Source organism: Rhincodon typus, chromosome 18 (genome assembly GCF_021869965.1).
Source record: "Rhincodon typus isolate 14 chromosome 18, sRhiTyp1.1, whole genome shotgun sequence".
In the NCBI taxonomy this organism is placed as follows: Eukaryota; Metazoa; Chordata; class Chondrichthyes; order Orectolobiformes; family Rhincodontidae; genus Rhincodon; species Rhincodon typus.
In genome coordinates, this window is record NC_063349.1 from 11,451,056 (window position 1) to 11,471,726 (window position 20,671).

The window sequence follows — 20,671 nt, forward strand, 5'->3', positions numbered from 1 at the left end:
AGGCCCGAAATGTCAGCTTTCCTGCTCCTCCGATGCTGCTTGGCCTGCTGTGTTCATCCAGCTCTACACCTTGTTATATCAGATTCTCCAGCATCTGCAGTTCCTACTATCTCTGAAACAAAGCACTGGACTTTGTTGCTGGAGGGAAACAACTGAGCAGCAGAGATTACAAGAAACTTGTATTGAACCTTGGTCACACCACAATTGGGAGTGCTTTGAACAGTGATAGTCTGTGAAAAACAGATTGACTCAGACGATGCTAGAACTGAGTGGTCCTGGCCAAGAAAGAATGCGGAACCAGCTGGGGCTGTTTTCACTAGGAAAAGAAAGGTCTGAGGGATGTCCTGATAGATCTTTAATATTATGAAATTAGACAGAGACACGTTTCTATTTGCTGCCACAGCTAGTTACCATAAATGTTAGGTACTCTCTTTAATAAATCCCACAGGGGATTCAGGAGAAACCTTTTTCTGCAGAGAGTGGTTAGAATGTAAAAGTCAGTATCACAAGTAGTAGTTGAGGGACAAACAGAGATGCAAGTAAAGGGCTTGATAAATACATGCTGGAAACTGAAAAAAGATAGGTTGATAGGATTAGACAAAGAAAAAACTGGAGTGGTTTACATTGAGAAAAGAAACCCAGCATGGACCCATTAAGGCTGAATATCCTGTTCTCTGCTGGAAATACCATGTTATTCTACATAGTTGATGTATAATATCTGATCCTCATAAGGTTTATTCTCTTCCATATTCTCCCACTCCAATTTTACACCTCCTGCTTTAGCTACCACTTTCTCTGCTCTTCTTCCCCACCTTTCCTCATCTTGGTTCAAATTAGCACTTCTGCTTTTCCTGCAAGACCCTATGTCAACCTATGTCAACCAGCCCTCGTCACTGCATAACCATATGTCTTTGACACTAGGTGGTATTGTATTGTAATTTCCCCAAGAATTCAAAATGATTTTCATCCACAAATTCTATTTTTACTGTCCAAAATAAGGGTGTGACTAAAATAAAATGGTATTGAACAAATTACATATTTCACAGTCACACAATTACATTTATGTATTGAACTTTTCTCATTAACTTGATTAAAATTTGCTTTTATAAAGTGCTGCCACTGGCAAATGCCTGGGCTTACAGGAGAGCCTGAAGGGATTGCCAATGTTCAAGTTCAATATCTAGCAGATAAATTCCAGTTGTCTTAGTCTTGTCAAAACAGTCTTAGTGCACTGTTCAATCATACCATCCTTTTTGCATTGGGTTCGGGGCATTCAGCCCTTTGCATTGACATGCCTGTACTGGAAAAAACAGAAAGACAGCTGCATTGTTTACCTTCAATGTCCTAATACATTTCAGAAAATTATTTATTAAAAATAGTTGCTGTTTTAGAAGGAGGAAGGGGGTCAGATATGAGGCTAGAGAGCCAGAGAAACCTCCTGGTAACAATCAACACACAAGAACAAATTTTCATCAAAAGGTGATGGTTCTGTCTTATAAACTCCTTCAAATTGAGTTGGAAAAGTATCTAGGGTACATAGAGAGACAGGAATTGGGGGGTGGGGTCGAGAGAGAAGAGAGAAAGAGAGAGAAAGAGAGAGAGAGAGCGCGAGTGAGAACGAGATACACATGGAATAGAAAAGTACTTGCACTGCTGGAACAAACAACATGCAATTGGCAGAAAATAATCAGCCAAGGTTGAAAAAGTAAAGATGTGAGTATCAATGGACGGATTTCTGGAGTCATGAGACAGCTCATATAGAAGTTTACCTCACAATTTCTAGACGGAAAGTTTATACTGTACAAGAACAGACTTTTTTTTTTAGGTGAGTCGTGTTTATCCCATTGATTCAAGAATGGAGTACTACAGAAACTCAGCAGATCTGGCAGCATCGGGACAGAAACATTTAACATTGAGTCCGATATGGCTCTTCTTTGGGATCTCCAGTAACCGTAGAACTTTGTTTCATTCAATTTGATGTCATGTTAGGTTTGTAACCACTTTTGCAAAACTCTACGTCAAAATAATCAAATAAGTTTGAACTTTCACTCCTAATGTGATTAACATTAACAAAATTTCCACTGCTATCTTGTTAACCTTGTAAGATCAAGCCATATCTCAAAACTGCTGTTGAAAGGTTTCCAATTCAATTTAATATCTTTGTTTAGATATGACAAGAAAGGAAATATGGCAATCTGAAGTTAATACAAAAGTTACAATTTACAATATATAAGGGTCAGCCTGAATATGCCAGAGACATATCTCTGCATTTTGCCCACATTCTCTCTTTGCCTGTAGACAATGATGGGGCTAGGATTAGGAACAGGAAACAGTAAAATGGGAGTCACAACCTCTGCAGAATAAAACAGATACAAACAGTGCAGGAAAATGAGAACTTGAACAAAAACAGATCACTAGTTCAATGTCTATTCCATCATTATATACTAAACTTTGCATGAGAGACACGTTCACGGAAAATATATGCAATTACCTGTTACTTGTAGGTGATGCTATGACAAGGATTTTCAACATTGAATATTCCTGTTAAGTGATACAAAAAATTGCTTTTTGGAATCCACTACTCTTTTTTTCAGTAGCTGAAGTGGGAGGACAGATAGACAATGGTCAGTGAACTTACCTTGACTGGTATTACACTGAAGATGTGAGGAGAGGCGAAAGGGGAGCAGCGAGTAGGAGGCAAGGATGGAACATGAAGTATGTGACAGGAATTGCTGATTGGGAGGAATGGCGACTCAGGGCCAAAGAAGGGAACTCAGAAAATCAACAACACAATAGCTTCAGAGATAGAAATCCTCTGACAATTTGATGTTGGGTGGTAAACCAGCAGAACGTATGACCCATCCTACCAATTCCATTTCATAAAGACAGGAGGTATTCAGCCGACAAGATTACAGGCCAGATGAAGAATACCAAAGTCTATCTTCCTTTGTGCAACAGCCTAGGAAACTGATGAATTCACAAATTGAAATAATACATCTTTGTATTCAGGTAACACATTTTAGAAGACCAGCTTTGTTCCAGAAACATGCCAATCCTGAAATGCTGGCTGTTTTCAACCTTTAGCCTGAAAATGACAAGTGTGTCCCAAATATCAGAAATACTTGAGCAAACAGCAAATACTTCTTGTGAGTTCAGGTTGAGTTAACTAAAGCAGTCAGTGTCTTGAAATTATCATTCAGAATTATCATTGTGTATTCCATGCTGTAACGGTCAGGCCATTATAAATTGGAGAATCATTGAATTTACCAGGAGCAGTATCACAGGTGATCTACTTGCGAATAATTAAAAAACATACAACCATTTGTTCTCTTTATGGGGCAGGGAGGGGAGGATTTTTGTGAATGGGTCACAATTCAGGCTTATACAAAGCGACTAGTGCAATTATTTTTTTCTTGAATCCCCAACCTGCAGGTTCAGGAGGAAGCACCACTGCTCTTCTTAACTCACAAAACTGCAGTAAAGACATTTACCTCCTTTCAGCTGATAAGGTCCAGCAAGCTATTCCTGCCATTGATAAACCTCCAAAGTAGGTTAAATCAGAGGCTCCAAGCAACATTCAAGTACTCAAATTTCTAACTTAGTTCTGTGAACTCATTCGACAGCCCTGTCTTTGCCCTACTTCCAATAAACATGGAAGCCGGCTAGTCAGAAGTGGATAGGGTCAGGTTTGAGAGTCTTAACATTCAATGCTAACTCAACCAAAGGCATTTTTGGCTGAAAAAATTCTAGACTGTTTCTGAAAGAATTCAATTTACTCAAACTGCCATGGGGAGGACCAAAAGAAATTAATGTTAATCAATTAAGCCTGCACTTCCAACATGGAAAATACTGATTTTATCGGCTGGGGTCTCTATCTCCGTATGGATTTTGAGAAGCAGAAATTTGCTGGAAAATTTTTCTAAAATAGTTTGAAGCTAGTGATTTGACTTGATTTGATTTATTATTGTCACATGTACCTAGGCACAGCAAGAAGTTTTGTTTTGCATGCAGTACAGGCAGATCATATCATATAAAGTGCATTAGGGTAATAGAACAAAGTGAGGAATACAACGTTATAGCTGAGGGACGGTCTGTAAAAAGAGAGATCAACACTAAATTTAAAATTAGAGAAGTCCATTCAGAATTCTAATAACAGCGAGGAAGAAGCTGTTCTTGTCTCTATTGGTAAGTGTGTTTAAGCTTTTGTGTGTCTTTTGTCCCTAATAAGAGGTTGGAAGAGATTATAACTGGGGTGGGAGGGGTCTCTGATCACGTTGGCTGTCTAGTGGAAGAAATATAAAGTGGACCTCACAAAACAGTGAGCTTGGATAATTTATTTTAGAGAAGGTGTACAAAAGCTGAGAACACACTAAGAAAAAGCAGACTATGTACACCCTGAGTTAGGACAAGAAACTAAAGACTCCACAGTCGCAAGGCTTATGAAGGAAACTAGAAGATCACATAGCAAAAGCTGATAGAGAGATCTCCATAAATCTTGTCACTTGGAGAAAAGTAGAACACTGTGGAGCACTATAATATATTCTGGAGGACTGTGGCATTATACCATTTAGGGCTGATCTCCAGAGAAGTGAATGAATCTTAAGAATTTTGTAAGTTAAAGGAACTCCTGGGTGGGTGAAGGAAGGTATAAAGTAGGACTAAATTTACAGCATTTTTTAAAATTGAAAAATGATCTTATGGCACAGTTCTATTTGTTAGTTGCTGCGTGTTAGGATTTCTTCTTTAAACATTAACAGTCCATAACAGAATGATAACATTAGAAAAGGTGTTCGCTAAAACATGAAGTTATAACCCAATTATGAGCTTTAGTTTATACAGTACAAGTTAGAGAAAGCAGTTCTTCTCTGAACCTATGGCAATGTTGACACTTGGGATGTCCCCAATTCAGTTGCTTCTTGTTGAAAAATGTTTTAATTTTACAATTTGTACAGGAATCAGCTGAGTGTATGAGAGAGAAAGATGTAGACTTGTGCTTGCAATAGAAATATGTGCAACTCACCTACTCAGAAGCTAACTTATGAAAATATCTAAGTGAGGTGTACAATATTCTAAATTGAATGAATGATGAGTTGAATCCTGCTAAATCTGGAAGACAGAAAAGTGAATGGGCAGGTGACTGTTCAGAAAGTAAACTGTGGCTAGTACCATTATGTGTATTCTTAAGTCCACCAACATCGTGACTGCAGATATGGCAATAAATAAGTAGTTTTCAAAATTCTATGTTTGCTGATCAGAAGTATCCAAGCAAATCAAAGTGCCTTAAAGATCAACACTTCTTTTTGTATTCCTTTCTTCATGATTTGCATTTGACGAAGTTCAATCCGCCAAAGTCACATATTAACAACAAATTTAATTTACCCCTTTCTTTGCCATAGTATTCAAATTCTTATTATTTTGGCACATTGCCCACAATCTATTGTCACAGGCTGACACTGGAAAATAAGATCAATGAAAAAATAAGATCACAAAGTAGCTGATTTTTCTGCACTAGAAGTTATATTTTCTCTCAAGAACCAAGCTCAAATAACTTCATCAGGTTCCTTATTCAGTAACTACATTACCCAGAGTGGTAGGTCGATTCCAGGCTGAATTGTTTTGTTCTGCTTAGCTGATGTCAGCAAAGGTGCTGGCAAGACTGGTACAATTGATGTCAGTATTAGGGAAAGGATTTCTACTCCTGAGATTTTTCTAATTATTTTTAAAAGAACTAACTGTGTGGGCATTATACAATTGTGGCAAATGTACAAACAATCTGTTACTGTACTTTGATTGTTAAAAAGAAAACTTAAACCTTCTTTCTCAAAAGGTGATCTTGGTGAAGGTTAGGGTATGGAAATAAGTTAATCTTCTTGAGCTGTGCAGCAGTAACGAACTATAGATACCCTTAGACAAAGAGACTGACTGGGCTGCATTGAGAGTGCTGGGTGCAGATTTAGGCACCTCCATATAGAGAACATATAAAAGCAAAGGCGAGTACATAATTTAGATTCACTAGATTGATGCTGTGGATGTAAAACAATAAGTTGAGCTGTGAAATTCAGGGCTATTTCCAAAGGAGCGGAAAAGTCTTGAATAGAGTTTGGACTATCAAGCAAAGGGTCATCAATTTAAAATTGTTGAAAGAGAGTGATGAGGAGAAATTTCTGAATTCAGAGGCTAGTGGAACATGGAATGCTTTGCCATAGATGCATTTAATGCAGGGATCATAGAGTCATAGAGATATACAGCATGGAAACAGACCCTTCAGTCCAACTCATCCATGCCGACCAGATATCCTACAGAAATCTAGTCCTATTTGCCAGCATTTTGCCCATATCTCTCTAAACTCTTCGTATTCATATACCCATCCAGATGCCTTTTAAATGTTGTAATCATACAGCCTCTACCACTTCCTCTGGCAGCTCATTCCATTCCCACACTACCTTTGGAAAGACAAATCAGGGCAGGACATTTGCACTTAATGGTAAGGTCCTGGGGAGTGTTGCTGACAAAGAGACCTCGGAGTGCAGGCTCACAGTTCCTTGAAAGTGGAGTTGCAGGTAGATAGGATAGTGAAGACAGCGTTTGATATGCTTGCCTTTATTGATAGGTGCATTGAGTATATGTGTTGGGATGTCATATTTTGGACGTACAGGACATTGGTTATGCCACTAATGGAATACTGCATGCAATTCTGGTCTCCTTCCTATGAGAAGGATGTTTTGAAACTTGAAAAGGTTCAGAAAAGATTTACGAGGATGTTGCCAGGGTTGGAGGATTTCAGCTATAGGGAGAGGGTGAACAGGCTGGGGTTATTTTTCCTGGAGAATTGGAGGCTGAGGGGGTAACCTTATAGAGATTTATAAAATCATGAGGGGCATGGATAATGTAAATAGGCAAGGTCTTTTCCCCAGGATTGAGGGAGTCCAAAACTAGAGGGCATAGGTTTAAGATGAGAGGGGAAAGATATAAAAAGGGACCTAAGGGGCAACTGCATCTTTTCAGCAAAAAGTGGCAAGAAATTTCAAGCTAGGGAAGAATAGAGAGTAGAACAGGAGAGCTGGTCAACAGGATTACTTCGGAATTGCTACAGCAAAGTGTAGATGTTTAAAGCCAATTGGCTTCTTCTGCATTGCAAATTTCAGTGGTGTTGTGAAGAAAATGCACAAAATATTTAGATGCATCTATTTTGGAGAGAGAGAAAAGGATATGCCACTGGGATAGAACTAATCTTCCATAATTAAGAAGTAGTCACAGCACAGTGCTTCTGTCCTAACAGGCACTGAAGTGAACACTCCATTTACTGCCCATTCTAACTGGCGAGCCATCTTCTAGACTAAACATAAAGCATGTGATGTAGGCACAACCCAAGTGTTGGAAAATGTCTGATAGAAGAGACACCTTGCTTAGTCAAAGGTTTGAAGAAGAGAAGTGTAGGAGCAACAGGAGAAACATGACCTGATGCATCAGTGTTATTACAACTGAACTATCTGAACTATATTTGTCAATGTAGTCCTACAAAAGATAATTGAACTTAACAAGTCAAGCAAGGGGAGAGAACTCATCCAATTTTCTCAAGAATGCACACAACTCAATGTGCTTACCACTAATTACTGCAGCATGTCATTTTCACAGGATACATTGCAATAAATTGCCAAGATATAAAATGGGCCTTTCTACTCCTCATGCTGCAGTCCTGACTGATTGCACAGAGCGTACTGCTGCATCATTGGAAATTCAGTGCCTGGCTTCTACCTAGTTGGGATTCAACAAATGTCACACGGAAGTATACTGACTTCATCGCATTCTTGTTAATCAGTGCCCAAGTACAGCCAACACCCAACGCTTGGAGCATGGCAGAAATGGGCAAAGCTGACCACACCATCTCTCTGCGCCAATGAGCAAACATGCGCCTGGTGATTGACAATTATTCAACCTAACGTTTCAAATAAAAGCACTTTCAACATTAAGTGGCTGAACTTGCAAGAGCACCAAAGTAAAAACGGCTTTTCCGAATACATTTAATTTTCAATTTACTTTAATGTAAAAGTTTAATCCTAGAATAATGCATTTACTTCTAACAGCAAAATTAAACAATGACCATACAGCATTGGCCATAAAAATCTGCCCTGAAACTTACCTTCTTGGAAGTTTCATGGTCAAACTAGCACAATTAAAAATTGTGAGGGCGCAGTTTCCAAACCCAAGTGGGGTTACTTTTTGAAATTCTGGGGTCATGAGCTCTGAGGCATTAAGGGTTACAGTGGAACTGTGACCAAGTTATAGCAGCTGGACTCCTCCTCTAATAGGTCCCCACTCTCAAAGATTCCAGGCCCCATCCTATTCCTTAGTTCTCACTGAAGGGTCATGACAGTTTTGAAGCTTCAAAGCAGGGTCACAGTTGGAAGAAGTTTGAGAAGCAGTGTCAGGGCCATAAAAGAGTTACCATATTCTAACTGCACTGTCTACTGCAAGGAAACCATTTGTGCGAATCATTTAACAATGTTAATACTGTCAATAGTCATATCAGTTACCAAAACACTGCAGTGCTACTTGTGGACATAATCAAACACACTAATTAAAAAAAAAAACATGTATGTTGTTAAATGACGAGAAATACATTAAACACTCATTTTGTAATTGAAGCAACAAAGCTGGAAAGTAAAACTGATTAGAAATATGTTTTACTAAGTATTTATAAAGCCTTATTACCATTAGTCTTGGATAGTGAGTTATAACAGATAAAATTCACTGATAACAAATGCTTAATTTTCACATATGAGCCATGAATAAACACCGGCATGAGATCAGAGAGTTAATGGATAACTGTACTTTTGAGATTTGCATATATTCTATAATCTGGATCTGGGTAATTCTCTCTTTGCTGAAATCTAAACAGAGTAAAAGTTTTTTGACCATGTGACGAAATCAGTTATATGTTTGGCTTGTCCCCAGAGAATATAACACTGCACTCAAAAAACGCTCCTGAGAATTTCATGCTAAATCTAACTACATGGTACTGCAGGCGAAATTACAAGCATCAGAATTCTGAAGGCTGTTGTTACCATACGGTTGCAGTTTTGGCATTTACATACTGGGAAGGAATTTCAACCTCCTTCAGGGGCAAATTTCCACTGTGACCATTTCAGCCATTCTGAACTAACAGTCGGTCACTAACAGCAGTCAATTATTCTACCTAACAAGGAACATAGTAGAAAGGCTTTCCCCACCATCAATTGCATATCTCTATTGCTTAGGGACAATAAGAACACCATAGGCCCATGTGTTCCACTGCCATAACTGCAAGAAAAGCGTACCAAGCATGTCGGACGCATATTGCATGAGATGAGTTTAGTGAAGGGTGTGGACGGAGGGGAAGACAAAGCAAGTTTACATTTCAATTAAGAAGCAGTAGAAGCAGATTTGATTGTCAGAGGTGGGACACTATCTTTAGCAGTCCAGACAGACTTCTCTGCGTGTTATGAATGATGGACTACGGAGCATTTTAGAAAGACTTGCAGTGATTATAAGACCATAGACCATAAGGTTTAGCAGTAGAATCAGACCATTCTGCCCATTTCTACTCCACCATTCGATAATGGCTGATATGTTTCTCTATCCATTCTTCTGCCTTCTTCCTGTAACCCTTGCTAATCAAGAACCCATCTATCTCTGCCATAAATACACTCAATGACTTAGTCTCCACAGCCCTCTGCAGCAATGAGTTCCACAGATTAAACATCCTATGGCTGAAGAAATTCCTTCTCATAAAAACCAAAAGAACTGCAGATGCTGTAAATCAGGAATTTAAACAAAGTTGCTGGGAAAGCTCAGCAGGTCTGGCAGCATCTGTGGAGGAGAAAACAGAGTTAACGTTTCGGGTCCGGTGACCCTTCCTCAGAACTGATGGTGGCTGGGAAACGTCAGTTTATATGCAGAAAATAGGGAGGTGGGTGGGGTAGGGAGTAAACGATAGGATAGATCCCAAAGAGAGAGAAAGACAGTTGGACAGACAAAGGAGTTGCTAACGATCAGGCTGGGAGGGTGAATAGATGTTAATGGGGACTGTTAGTGACTAACAACAGGGGGTGTGTAGTGGCAGGCTGCCACTAACAGTCCCCATTAACATCTATTCACCCTCCCAGCCTGATCGTTAGCAACTCCTTTGTCTGTCCAACTGTCTTTCTCTCTCTTTGGGATCTATCCTATCGTTTACTCCCTACCCACCTCCCTATTTTCTGCATATAAACTGACGTTTCCCAGCCACCATCAGTTCTGAGGAAGGGTCACCGGACCCAAAACGTTAACTCTGTTTTCTCCTCCACAGATGCTGCCAGACCTGCTGAGCTTTTCCAGCAACTTTGCTTAAATTCCTTCTCATCTCAGTTCTAAAGGGTTATCCCTTCACCCTGAGGCTATGCCATTGGGTCGGAGACTCCTACAAGAAGAAACATCTTCTCTATTTCCACTCTATCCAGGCCTCTCCATATTCTGTAGGTTTCAGTTAGACCCCCCACCTTCATTCTTCGAAACTCCCTCAAGTACAGACCCAGAGTTGTCAACTGCACCTTATATAGTAATCCTTTCATCTCTGGCATCATTCTTGTAAATCACTGCCGGACCCTCTCCAAAGCCAGCACATCCTTCATTAGGTAGCAGATCCAAAACTGCTCACAATATTCCAAATGCACTGAACAGAGCCTTATACAGCCTCAGCAGTACATCTCTGCTCTTGTATTCTAATGCTTTTGAAAGGAGTGTTAGCATCGCATTTTTCTTCCTAACTGCCAAATGAACCTGCACGTTAACCTTAAGAGAATCCTGACTAGGACCCAAGTGCCTTTGTGCTTCAGATTTCCAAAGCCTTTCCCCATTTAGAACATAGGCTACTCCTTTATTCTTCCTACCAAAGTGCACAACCTCACACTTTGTATTGTATTGTATTGTATTCTGTCACTTTTTTGCCCACTCTCCTAGCCTGTCCAAGTCCTTCTGCATCCTCCCTGCTTCCACAACATTACCTGCACCTCTACCTATCTTTGTGTCATTTGCAAACATAGCAACAATACCCTCAGTTCCTTCATCCAGATTGTTAATACATAATTAAAATAGTTGTGATCCCAACACTGACTCCACTAGTCACCGGCTACCATCCTGAAAAACACCACTTTAACCCTTTTCTCTGCCTTATGCAAAGACATAAAGGCAATCTTGCCAGAGAGTTGACAACATAAGAAAGAAAGCTCATGTCCAGCAAAATAACAGAAAGTAAGAGCTGCAATTGCTGGTTAATTCTCGTAGCCATGTGCTGAAATAGGAAAGGTAAGATAATTGGGAAGATAAGGCATTTGACTAAAATAATGAGGTCAAAAAGATGGCTTCTGTTTTATTGGGCACTGATACCAGTTTTGGGGAAAATAGTAGTTGTTCCAGAAGGATAGGTTACATCTAAACAGGAAGGAAGCTAATGAAATACTGAAGTTAAGAGTCCTGTCAACTAGGGCAGAAGACAACAGGTTAAATAAAAGCATTGAAAGGGAGCAAGAGAACAAAGATATAGATGATACAAAAATGCAAGTAACAAAGAATTTAACAAAAGGATTACGAGGAGGGGCAGAAGAAGGTAATTAAATCCACCAGTTATAAGACGACAAAATGTAGCTTGTCAAAAAGCTCATGGGTGGTATTAAGTATGAAAAGGCAAAGAAGTGCATGCACTACATTGCTCACGCCAGCAGGAAGATATATTGGGGAATTGGACGTAATGCTATTTTAGGGAAATTACAGACACAACAACAGTAACAGGAGGTCTGGCTGTAAACTGGTCAAAGGAAAATAAAATTGTTAAATTGCGTTACTTTTTAGGATGCATTGAGCCTCTTCCCACCTCTCTTCATCTAACTGTATCCACATACATCCCTCTATGAATTTCTCCCTCATGTAATTATCTGGCTTCCTTGTAAATGCATAATTTCTTTCACCTCAACTACAATAAATTATATAGTTCTACATTGTAACTACTCTCTGGGTAAAGAATCTGATAAAGGAAAGACAGGTGAGCTGCTGCCTTCTTATGAAGCAACCCCTGCTGAGTCTGAGCAGTCACTGTACAGATAGTAAAGTGCAGCTGGGGCTGCGTGTAAAGGATAAATGCAAGCTTCAACCAGTTGGGCTAAATGCATACAAATGCCTAACTAATTCTGAATGGAAAACATGGTCATTCCCTCATGTTTTAGACTCCCAAATCTCAGAGGCATTACTGTGGCAAAGCACCAACAAAAGTTAAAGTCGAAAGGTATACTGCAAGAGAATGTCGATGGTGTAAAGAAAGGGAGAAATGATGGACAGAACTGCCAACAGGTTGTTATCGATGCTTGTGAATAGTCAATTGAAGAATGGTATGATTGGGAATGTTGGACCAGCTCACCTATCCTTCCTTTAGGCTGCAGGAGGAGCATGTTCTAGTGAGACCACAAGGAAACAAAGAGGATGATATACCTTTAAAAAATAAAGAGAAATTCAGATACTTTTCACATAAAGAATCAGAGTTCTTTATTATTAGACCTATCAGTGATTTTTTCATGTTTATGTTTTCTTCATCTGGTATCCTCCATTAGTGGAAAACATCTTGTCTATGCACAGTCCATCAGACCCTTCCATTTTTTAAAAGTCCTCAATTATATAACACCCTTGGCCTTCCTATTTCAAGCCAAGAGAATCCTGGTGAAGGGGATTAACAAAATCGCTCTTGTTGAAAGTTTTACCTATCTATTCATTGATTGGGACAAGGAGGAAATAAATGCAAAAGAATTCTTGAAAAGTGTGCAAGTCTCTCTCTTCATGCAGTTGTTCACATGATTATAAAAAGTATTATTAGATGTAATAATTAATCAAATATTGTATTTGAATGTAAATGAGCATTTCAGTGCCATCGTATGATAAGACTGAAATCAAAAGGGAGGAGGTGAATGCAAAAGCAAGGGCACGGGGTTGGAATAGGGTAGGTTTTGGGAAGATAAGTCAGCTAGATGGATTGTAAAGAGGAACTGATACACAGTACTGCAGATTAACAATGGGAAATGTGTTTTAAAAGAATGATTGCAAATTTGCAATCAATGTGCCATTAAAAAAATATCAAATTTCAGAATGTTGAAAGCAATAAAATTTGAATCAAACTCAGAAGGCAGTTTACGGGAAGTGGGATTACAAAAATATAAGCATATAAAAAAGAAAAAGAAAGAGGTTCAGAAGGGGGTGAAAAAAACAAAGGTAATATGGAGACAGAAACTTAAAAGATAGCTTTCCAAACAATAAACATAATGTATAAATACACATCTAAATAAAATTGTTACATGCAATTTTGGATGTTCAGAGAGAAGGAAAAGTAGTTAATTTTAGAGAAGTTAGCTCGGCTACCGGAGAGTAGAGTGCTAGGCCCTGACTGAATGCATCCAAAGATCATGGGAAAAATGAGGAAAGAAGTAGGAGAGATGGTAGGAATTAGATTTCTGAGTTCTATTATTTTATTCAGTGAAATGAAGCAGTAGACAGTAGCCAATGCTTTACTTAGTTTCATAAAGGGAGGCAAAGCTAACTGAGGTAATTAGAGGCCAGTTCATTTAATGTCTGCGGTTGGGAAAATTCAACAATCATTTACTGAAGATAAAATTACCAAATATTCAAATGAATAGAAAATAGCTAACTGATTCCAGAAAGCAAAATTATGCTCAATAGTCTTGATAAGAGTTCTTTGAGGCAGTGAGGATATCGTGGATGGTTAGTGGAATGCAGTAGATGTGGTGTAAATAAATTTTTGAAAGCTTTTGAGAAGGTAGTACATAAAAACTACTTAAGACAATCAGAGGATAGTAAACTAACAGAATGATAAGCAAATTGAATTTAAAAACTGGAAGGAGGACTAATGCAGAGGGATAGAGTCAAGAGCAGATCGGGTCTATCTAACAGGGTTCAGTTTTTGGGACTGCTTCCATTCACTGCATATATTAAATAATTTGGTTTTGGTGCTAGAAAGAGCCATATTCAAATTTTCCAACATTACAAAATAGGAAACATTGGAAAGTAATTCTGAGGACAAAAAGAAGCTGCAAGGAGGGACTCTTAAGACGGTAGAATGAGTGAAAAAGCAACTGCTTGAAATTATTTGTCAGTTATATCTAAGTTGGTATAATTTTGAAACTCAATGATGTAAAATGGTGATGTGGAGGTAAAGCTATTTGCAGGCTCAGATGGTTAAAGCAGTACCTCAAATGGATAATGGCATAAAAAGCTAACAGATAAATGCATTTTACGGTAAGAAGTAACTTTTAATCCGCATAAATTTTTTTGCAAAACCATAAAATAAATAGCATGCATAGTTTGATGGTCAAAATATAATGGTGACATTGGTATCATAGATGGTACAATGCAGATTAACGTGGATGCTGCAAATACAGACACACAGTTGCAAAAACTGGGGCTGGTCTCATTGGAACAGAGGAGAGTGTGGGAGGATTTAACAAAGGTGTTTAAAATGATGAGGGTCGATTAGGGGAGACCAAAGTAATGTTTCCTGTGAATGAGTAGTTTATAGCAAAGGAATTTTGATATAAGATCAAATGTAAGTTACTTAGTTCAGAGCAGTAGAAACGTTCTTTAATATAGAGGGAGCAGTGGAATGCACTTAATGAATCAGGGAGAAACCATTTCAACACTTAACTGGTTAGACAGTTGGTTGAAGGAAAAGGGAAAGCAAGGATGAACAAATCAGTTTAGAATATCTGTGCGTGCAGAGGTTAAGCGCAAGTCTCAACCAATTGGGTTGAATGTGTACAAATTCCTAACTAATTCTATATGGTGAGAAAACATGGTAATTTTTTCGTGTTTGGTTTTCCAAATCTCAGATGCATTGCAGTGGCAAAGCATCAACAGAAGTGAAAGTAGAAGGGTAGAGTGTAGGGGAATGGGGATGGTACAAAGAAAGGAAGTAGTGATGGACAGAACTGCCAACAGGTTGTTATCGATGCTTGTGAATAGTCAATTGAAGAATGGTATGGTTGGGGATGTTGGACCAGCTCACCTATCCTTCCTTTAGACCGCAGGAGGAGCATGTTCTAGTGAGACCACAAGGAAACAAAGAGGATGATATACCTTTAAAAAATAAAGAGAAATTCAGATAATTTTCACATAAAGTGAAAGATAGAGAAAGAAAATATTTTTCAGTTTTCCCACACCATTCTTTTGAGAAAAAAAATTGTCTCTGACATTTGGAATAATCATGAATTGAAAGGCTCTATTAACCTAGAAAGCATAAGCTTTATCTAACTTGAACAAAAAGGTAGAATCTGACATTGGAAACCACTGTCCACCAAAGGCCCAAGCATACATCAAAACACCAAATACTTTCATTGAAGACTACTGCACCAGGCTAAACAGAAGCTGCTGCCTTCATATAATGCAGCCCCTGCTGAGTCTGAGCAGTCAGTGTACAGATAATAAATCGCTGTTGAAGGCTACGTCAAAAGAAAATGCTCTCATTTACTTATGTTAACAAACTAATTATGCAATAATCAATGATAATGGATTAGTAGACTCTTCAAAGCCCGCTAAGATTTTTTACAGGCCCTGTAATCAATGATTTTTCCACAACAGCCACTAAACAGTTAAATAACGATAATTAAATGATTTATGTGGAGGACAAGCACCTCACTTGAGTGCTTTGCTTCATCTGCAAGTAGGCACTCACTTGGAAGATCTCAATTTGATTTCAAACTTAACTGTACTTGTAAAGTGATTTGAGTTAAGCTAGTTCCAAACTAGACAAAAAGGGGCAGAAACATTGTGGCAAAGTTAAGCCTACTATATAAACATTGCAAGGTAGCACAGATAGTGTATCATGAAACCACGCAAATAGTTTCAGTCAAACTCAACATATTGCTGGCCTACTGGAAGGAATTATGTGGCAATGACAGAATTAAGGAAGAAAATGAAATTTACTAATGCATTTCTGATACAAACTGGTTTGCAGTCTACAGTTCTTCTGTTCATTTTCACTGTGTTTATATCACAGGCCAGATTCTGCAACTTAGGAACAATTATCAATGCATAAGATTTATACACATGCAGCTTTTCAAAGTAACACAAGCTATATCAGAGGTAATTTATACAGCCAACAAGATGATTTTAACCTTGTTAGCTTGTTCTTACAGACCTCATATCATCTGCAGTTGGTTAAACAAAAAGACTGTGTGATCTATTGCTTGCCATCTTTTGAGGTTAGGAACCCTTTCTGTAGTTTGATTCAACTTTTTATAATTCTAAAACCGATACAAGCTAATTAAGTCCATTTTTAAAGTTCCTTCTGAATCAATTCTCTCTCTTAAGAAACAATCATATTTGCAAGCTCCCCAAACTGAAAAATGAACTTAAAGGCCTCAGTTTACCTGTCCTTAGGTTTAACAGTAGTAAACAAATATATTCCACCCAGTTGCTCTCTTGCTGTTCAGGTTCTGTTCATTTAATAGTGCAAGCACCACTTACATTTCACTGTGAGAAAGGAATGCACCAGCTTCTTTGCACTTCCATTATTAAAATGAGAATGCACTAACTTTGGGGCAGCACAGTGGCTCAGTTGCTAGCACTGCTGCCTCACAGCACCAGGTTACTGTTTGGTGGAGTCTGCACGTTCTCCCAGTGTCTGCGTGGGTTTCTTCCTGGTGCTCTGGTTTTCTCCCACAGTCCAAAGATGTGCAGGTTAGGTGGATTGGCCATGCTACGTTGACCCATAGTGTCCAGGGTTGTGCAGGCACGATGAGTTAGCCATGGTAAATAAGGGTTTACGTGGACAGGACGAAGGGCGGGGAGGGGCAGGTATGAGATGCTATTTGATAGTCGGTGCAGACCCGAAGAGCCAAATGGCCTCGATCTGCACTATATGGAGTCTATGATTCTATTAACTTTGCCGCAATTCCAGTTAAAATTATACATGTTTGAGCTTTGTTGCAATTCTAACATTAAAGTAAAAAAAAAACCAAAAGCTACAGCCAGAAACAGTTTAGATTTAATACTTTTTTACTGCGTTGAATGAGCTGCCAGAGGTTGTGATGGAAGCGGGTACAATTACAACATTTAAGATGATGGTTATGTTTATAGGAGGGTATATGAATAGGAAGGGTTCAGAAGGATAGGGGCCAAATGCTGGCAAATGGGACTAGATCAGTTTAGGATATCTGGTCAGTGCTATATAACTCTGACTCCATAAATATAAAAATGGGATGTAGACTGTTTAAAGTGAGTGAGCAAGGTGTCCAATGGAGTATGTTGTGTAGAAATGTGAAATTATTCACTTTGGTAGGACAAATGTGAGAAAATAGTTAAGAAATTGGTACACAGAGGAATTTTGATGTCCTTGTACAGTATATGGATTACAGAATGTTAAGAACAGGTACAGCGAGCGGTTGAGGGCAAATAGTATATTAGCCTTGATTGCATATGTGTTGGTGTAAAACAGTAAGGAACTTTTCTTGCAATTATACAGTGCATTTGTGGCACAGTGTCAGTACGTGTATGTCTGGGCCAGGAGGACCAGGTTCAAGGACCACCTGTTGCCCAAGTGAGTCATAACATGTCTACACAGGTTGATTAGAAATATCTGTAGTGCTCTGATGCGACCATATCTGGAATACTGGATGGAATCTTTCATTAGGCAGTTTACGCTCATTTGTGGGTGCTGAAGTAAGTTTATGTCTCTTCTTCTCAGAGACAGGTCAGTTTTGCTTGGATTATTACATGTTCATGTTGAGGAGTACAGATAATGTTGTGATGGGATGGGCAGGAAGTCAATGTCCCCACTGTTATTTTAAAATGTCAAATGTCCTGGCACCCTGTTTGAAGTGCATCTGCTCAGGCATTAATTCCCTACAAGCCAGGAGGATCACTTGGGCTCGCAGAGTGATGCCTTTGGTTAAACATTCTAGCCCTTCCATCCTTCCCAGTCACACTGAATGATTTTTATTACTAATCAAAAATCATGAATCAGAAATATAACAAGAAGAACATTCTTTTTTGCTAAGTGTGCAACATCCCAGTTCACATCATTTGAAACTATTTGTTAATGGCTAACATCTCATGACTGTATTTTCTTGAATCTAGATGAGGAAGAAGCGGCACAATTGAGGTATTTAATGATGATTAAAGGATTTGATAGCATAAAAAGAAGCCATTTTCTACAGTGACAGTGTCCAGAGTAATGGGCAGGAATAATCTTCAACATTGAATTAGGCTGCTCAGGAGCAATGTTGGGAAGCACCAATTTGAGGGTAATAAATGCATAGAACTCTTTTCACTAAAAAGCTGAAGTGTAATCAACTGAAGAAGATGTCCAAACTGAAACTGATTAGGCACTAAGGGTTATAGAACCAAAATGCTTCAACAGCTGGGAAGGTACAGATTCATCATGATCTAACTGAACGGAGCGTAGGTCTTCAATGAGCTGAATGGCCTATTTCTGATCCCATGTTCCAAATTTATAAACCATCTCTGTGGTACCACCGTATTACCACCCTCCTACAAACATAACCATCATCTTAAACAGAAAGTATTCTCAAAATAAACCATGACAATTCATAAGATACTGCAACGCAAATTGCATTACAAATCTGGTATAGTCACCTCACCCCCACAGCTACATTCAGTGTCACAGCACTTGCAAAAGGATCTTAACACCATAGGCAGTAAACACGGACACCTCTAAACCAATAACAAGATTGGGTGACTGGACATTTACTGTTAGCTGACAGATAATCACAGTTAGCCTCCTGTCAAAGTATCTTGCACCATCTTGAAATTTGCACCATATATGGTGATGAGGTGTTCGCAAGAATAGTGTGATGATGCAGATTGGAAAAGAATACTTAAATATGTCAAGGCAAAACACTTTGCTTCATCAGTTAAAATAGGTCATTTTCAACTGGTGTATTTGATTTAAGTGCAAGTGGAAACAAAAAGAGTTACAATTCCACCTTAAACCCAGAAAGATTCTGTCTGTGTGGTGTTTGTTCATATTAGACGGGCTGGTGATGAAGACACTGTACTTGGCCCCGTAGATTATGAAGTGTAAAATTAGCTGATTCCCATGGCTGGTTGCAATGCAGGGATTCCTGTGTGAGTGCATGTGTATCACTTCGGTAATATTTGTCATAAATAGTTTGCCCCGACATCCCCTACCTAGTATTAGTCATGAAGCATGTTTAGTTAGGGAAGAAATTGGTGGGCAGCTGGTGGTACAGAGCCACGTAGCGCTACCTCCAAACAGTGAAAAAGTGAGTGGGAGAAAGGTACAACAACAAAAATAAAACGATTACAACAAAATAAAATCTGTCATCATGAATACACTGGGAAACTGGTTTTGTTACTTCAAAGAACATTTCAAATACAAATCCATTTACATTCAGGAAACAAATTAAACAAGAGAAAACTGGAAATTTAGTTGTCACAAGTGAAGACTTCCTCAGCAGATATTCCTATCCATTTACTTCCTTCCAAGTTTGCAATGGGAACCAGAATGGACAAGGCAGATTGCGCTACAGTGACAAAACTGAAAAAAAAGTATTCATGGAAAAACAAACTAACCTTCCTCATGCAAAAGAAAGCATCTTGAAGGACTCCTATAAGTGTAGTAACTTCAAAAGTGGCAAAATGTGTCTTGTTCAGTTTAAGAACAGCTATTCACAAAGCATTTTTAAAAATCAAGTAATACTTGTGACTCACAACAGATGATTCAACTGCACCTGTTCACACCGCATGCAAAATCTCATTACTGATACTGATTAGACAAGACATAATGAAATCTTTGCAACAGTTGCCCAAAAATAAATAATTGTTACCTTAGTGAATAAAATTGAGATATGTTATTGAAGTGGTTTTCATACCAATGACCGGAAAAACCATCCTGTTTCATATAATTGAACAGACTGAAGATACCCACCATGGTTTTTCTCTTGTTACTTTGGAAGGAAAGGCTGTCTGGGGTTGCCTATTATTGGAGGCATGGAGATTGTCTTTTGGTGACTTGAATGGCTTGGAGTTGCTACCAACTAGCATATGGCTACTGCAGGCTTTGGATTTCATTGAGACAGGTGATGTTGTGGAATTGGAGGTTGAAGAAGCTGGTGAGGGGGTTGCCTTACATGAAGAACCATGTCTCCTTTCTGAAAGCAAAGGGGAGAGCAGTGTTTAGTTGGTAAATTGCATGATGCAATGGCAGAAATATTTTCATTGAACCATTTGTTAAAATAAAATTTGACTTGAATAACAAGCAAAAAACTGATCAATTAAGACAAATGCTGTAATTGCAATTTTATCATACACAATTTTAATTAAAGATACAGGTAATATGAGTAGATCTATCTTTCTACAGCATCAGCTAGTTGATGAACCATAGTCAGCATGAACTGGTAGATGCACCATACTGTCTCAGAGTTCAATGCAGCAAATTGAATGAGCAGATTAACAGATAAAAAAAAAAATCAACCACTTGCATCTATATAATGCTTTTAACATCCCAAAGCATTTACAAGAATGATATTAATGCCGGTAATGATACCAAGCCATTTAAGGAGATATCAGGACAGGTGACTAAAAACTTAATAAAAAAGGCAGGTTTTAAGGAGCACCT

General features: G+C 38.6%; 1 protein-coding gene across 1 annotated transcript in view; it reads right to left on the minus strand.

Moving 5' to 3' along the window:
• Positions 1-20,200, minus strand: part of LOC125485371 (ataxin-7-like protein 1) — a 25,479-nt gene extending 5,279 nt beyond the window's left edge. The window contains exon 1 of the mRNA XM_048607826.1: positions 19,982-20,200. Within this exon, the coding sequence (XP_048463783.1) occupies positions 19,982-20,124 (143 nt within the window). The 5' untranslated portion in view covers positions 20,125-20,200. The remainder of the gene's footprint in view (positions 1-19,981) is intronic.
• Between the last annotated feature and the right edge of the window lie 471 nt (positions 20,201-20,671).